Source organism: Sardina pilchardus, chromosome 13 (genome assembly GCF_963854185.1).
Source record: "Sardina pilchardus chromosome 13, fSarPil1.1, whole genome shotgun sequence".
NCBI classification, from domain to species: domain Eukaryota; kingdom Metazoa; phylum Chordata; class Actinopteri; order Clupeiformes; family Clupeidae; genus Sardina; species Sardina pilchardus.
Window position 1 is genome coordinate 21839803 of NC_085006.1, and position 3970 is coordinate 21843772.

General features: G+C 52.4%; 1 protein-coding gene across 1 annotated transcript; it reads left to right on the forward strand.

Moving 5' to 3' along the window:
• The first annotated feature begins 953 nt into the window (after positions 1–953).
• Positions 954–2854, forward strand: LOC134099188 (uncharacterized). The gene is made up of 2 exons (XM_062551980.1): positions 954–1087; positions 1579–2854. The coding sequence occupies exons 1-2, from the start codon at positions 954–956 to the stop codon at positions 2852–2854; spliced, it is 1410 nt and encodes a 469-aa protein (XP_062407964.1).
• Positions 2855–3970: the final 1116 nt, after the last annotated feature.

The window sequence follows — 3970 nt, forward strand, 5'->3', positions numbered from 1 at the left end:
GTCTAAGGTCCCTGACAAGGATAGGCACGCCTTCCTGGACGCCCCTGTGGACCCCAGCGGATTGTTCGGTTCGGCGGTCCAGGCCATGCAGACCCGCTGTGAGTCTAAGAAGAAGGAGAACGAGGCTTTCAGCTACCTCCTCCCCCGCAGACTTGCCCCGTCGACCTCGACTTCGGCTGCTGCACAACGCTCTCACTCGCCACAGCCTGCTGAGCCCGCACGCCAGTGGCCGAGCAAGCGTTTTCAGTCGACGACACCCCGCCAGTCCCAGCCACAGCCACAACCATCCCCCGCGGTGGTGCAGGGCGCCTGGGCACGACGTCCGTCGATCCAGCTCGACGCCGACACTGGCCGTCCGCCACGCCGTGGCCCAATGGCTAAGAAAAAGAAACCGGCGTAGCGGGAGTGCGAGCCCCGCACATACATGCGAGGTGTCGGGCCGGCTATATCACGCCTTGCCCGACACTCATGCATAACCCCCCCACGCTCAGCTCTGGGGGAGTTCATCGTGTCACACAAGCACATGTCCCTTGTACGTGACAAAAATAAAGGCTTCATGCCCACAAGTGTCCCCTCACTCAGATTATCTAAGTCCCACGGTTACTCCTCTGGGTTTAGATCAAACACATACTTGTCACCCCACAAACACAAAATCCCTGTCTGTGGTGAGAATAAAATCAGCGCACCCACACGGTTGCTCTGTAATGAATCCCGTAGCCTTAAGTCACTTGGGACAGTCGAGATATTCGACCGACTTTCAGATTACCGCCCCGCTTCGCACTTGCCTTCGCCTCTTAGGCTTGATGGCATCAATGATAGCAGTAGTGCCACTGGGCCAACTGTTTATGAGGGATATGCAAAGATGGGTGTTCTCCCTGGGCTTGTGTGCGGAGCGGGGCGCACACATGAACAAAATGATATCCGTCCCGACATCGTGCATGCAAGCACTGTGAATGTGGCGAGACCCCTCGGTGCTGTCGCGGGGTGCTTCAATGGGCCTGATAGCTATGCGCAAAGTGTTAACCACGGATGCGTCGTTGACCGGCTGGGGCGCCACTCTAGAGAACTGGGCTGTGGGCGGCTCATGGTCAGCTCTGCAGAGCCAGCTTCATATAAATGTTTTGGAACTGTTGGCAGTGTTTCTGTCTCTAAAACATTTTCTCCCAATTCTATCACGACAACATGTATTGATCAACACCGACAATACAGCTGTATCATACATAAATCGTCAAGGGGGGCTACGGTCACTTCGCCTTCACCGTCTTGCCTATGCCGTTTTGACGTGGTCAAACGCTCATTTGAAATCGCTCAGGGCCACTCCTGTCCCGGGACGATTGAACATAAGGGCAGACAGACTGTCGAGAGCCTCCCTTTCCAACCAGGAATGGAGGGTTCATCCATCAGTAATAGAACACCTAATATGGGCTCGGTTCGGACGGGCGGAGATCGACTTGTTTGCGTCGAAGGAGAACACGCACTGCGAACTGTTCTTCTCCATCCTGGACTGGGACGCACTGTTGGGCACGGATGCGCTGGCGCATACGTGGCCGAATGTCCTTCTCTATGCATTCCCCCCAGTTCACCTGGTCCCGAACGTGCTGACGAGGGTGAGGGACGGGGGCTTCACCTTGATATTGATCGCCCCGTGGTGGACGAACAGGCCATGGCTGGCGGAAATCTTCCAGCTCTTGGTCGGAGTGCCTTGGCGCCTCCCCAACCACACGGACCTCCTGTCTCAGATGGGAGGAGAGCTCCTCCATCCGAACCCGTGCATTTGGAACCTGTACGCCTTCCTCGTGAGCGGGAAGCGCTGAGCTCCGCAGGGCTGCCGCAGAATGTTATCGCAACCATTCAGAGTGCCAGAGCCTCCTCTACGAGGTCTCTATATGACTTAAAATGGTCAGCATTCGAAAAGTGGTGTGACCATAGAGGCATTGTCGCTTTCCAGTGCTCGATCGCGACAGTGCTTACGTTCCTTCAAGAACTGTTTGAACAAGGCAAAGCTCACTCGACGCTTAAAGTCTACTTGTCAGCCATTTCAGCCTGTCATGTAGGCTATGACGGCGTCTCCCCTGGAGCACACCCTCTTGCGAGCAGGTTCCTTAAGGGCGTCCGCCGCCTCCGTCCGGCGGCCAGACATAATTTTCCGACTTGGGACCTGGCCATGGTGCTGGACGCTCTTTGCGATGCACCATTCGAGCCCTTGCAGCAAGCGGACATAAAGGTTGTTTCCTATAAGACAGCGCTCTTGCTCGCACTCGTTTCCACCAAAAGAGTGAGCGAGATTCAAGCCCTCTCCACACATCCATCATGTTTGGAGTTCGGTGCAGGTGGCGACAGTGTTACATTACGACCTAACATTGCGTTCATGCCTAAAGTGCCTATGTCTTATGGCTGCTCTGATCTGCGGCTCTCTTCCTTTTGCCCCCCTCCGTTTTCTTCGGAGGTGCAGGAGAGACTTCATGCGCTGTGCCCTGTCCGTGCATTACGCGTGTATTTGGAAAGGACCGAATCTTTCCGACGCAGTGAGCAACTGTTTGTGTGCTTCGCAACTGGGGCTAAGGGACGCGCACTCTCTACACAGAGACTGTCCCATTGGATTGTGGAGGCTATATCTATGGCCTATCGGGCCAAGGGTAAGGATTCCCCTGGTGCGGTCAGAGCGCACTCCACTAGGGGTGTGGCTGCGTCCTGGGCTGCCTTTCGAGGTGTGCCTATTCAGACTGTATGTGCGGCCGCTGGCTGGGCTTCCTCACATACTTTTGTTAAGCATTACCGCCTTGATGTTACGGCGCCGGCTGTTGCGCACGCTGTACTCGGGGTGAGTGGGCCGGGGCTTACGGACACTGCTTAGTGCAGGACTCAGTTGGCTCCGGTTATAGTCATGTTGTACCGGCTGGGCATCAGGGGCGTTTTTAAGGCTCCCATAGAGTCACGGTCTGTGTCGAACGAGTCGACCGAAAGAGAACGTTAGGCTATTTCATAGCCACGGTTCTCTGAGGGAGATGAGTGAGACACAGACCAACGATGCCCCTTCTGCATGCTCGTCTTGAAGAAGCTGGTCAATGTGAAGAGGAGCGAGCGTCACTGTAATTTATAATAGGTAGGCGGGGCTACCTGTGAGTGACAGCTCTCTCCGCCAATAGGCGTGTTTAAAAAGGCTTCAAGAGCGGTCGCGCGAGGGCGCTATCCCATAGAGTCACGGTCTGTGTCTCACTCATCTCCCTCAGAGAACCGTGGCTATGAAATAGCCTAACGTTATTTAATTTGTATTGTTATTTATTTGTATGTCGCTTTGGACAAAGGCGTCTGCTAAATAACCATAACCATAACCATAACCATAACCATTATGACACCCTTTGAATGCAAGCTAAGTTTCAGCCACACACACACACACACACACACACACACACCCATGCATAAACATACACACATAAAGAAAAATACACACATGCATGCAAAAATGCACCCATGCACACAGAGATACATACACGTACACACACACACACACACACACACACACACACACACACACACACATACACATATATTATATATATTATATAACTTACAAATATTTCCTTTAAGAATTGGTGTATATTAGCTTCACTGCTTGCTTGAAGAGCTCAGCTGTGTTTATTCCATGTCTATTTATCCATCTCCCTCTCTAAACAAAGTAAAAGATTCTTGAACGCTAGATGGGTGCTCTGAAATCATTGGTAGGTATTTTGTACTATTCATTATATTGTAAGTCATGGAAATTCAACATGTGATTCGCCTCTCTCAGTGCTATTATTGCAGACCTATCTGTCAGTTGTTTCTGAGGGCAGGCTTTATCTCGCTTAAGACTGGCATCCACCAGACACTGCATTCAGCGGTGTGGGCTTGACCCGCAGGATTTTGGAACGGCAGACATTTCTGGTGGGCTTTGCTCTGTTAGAAACAATAGAGTTCTATTTTTCTTTTCTTG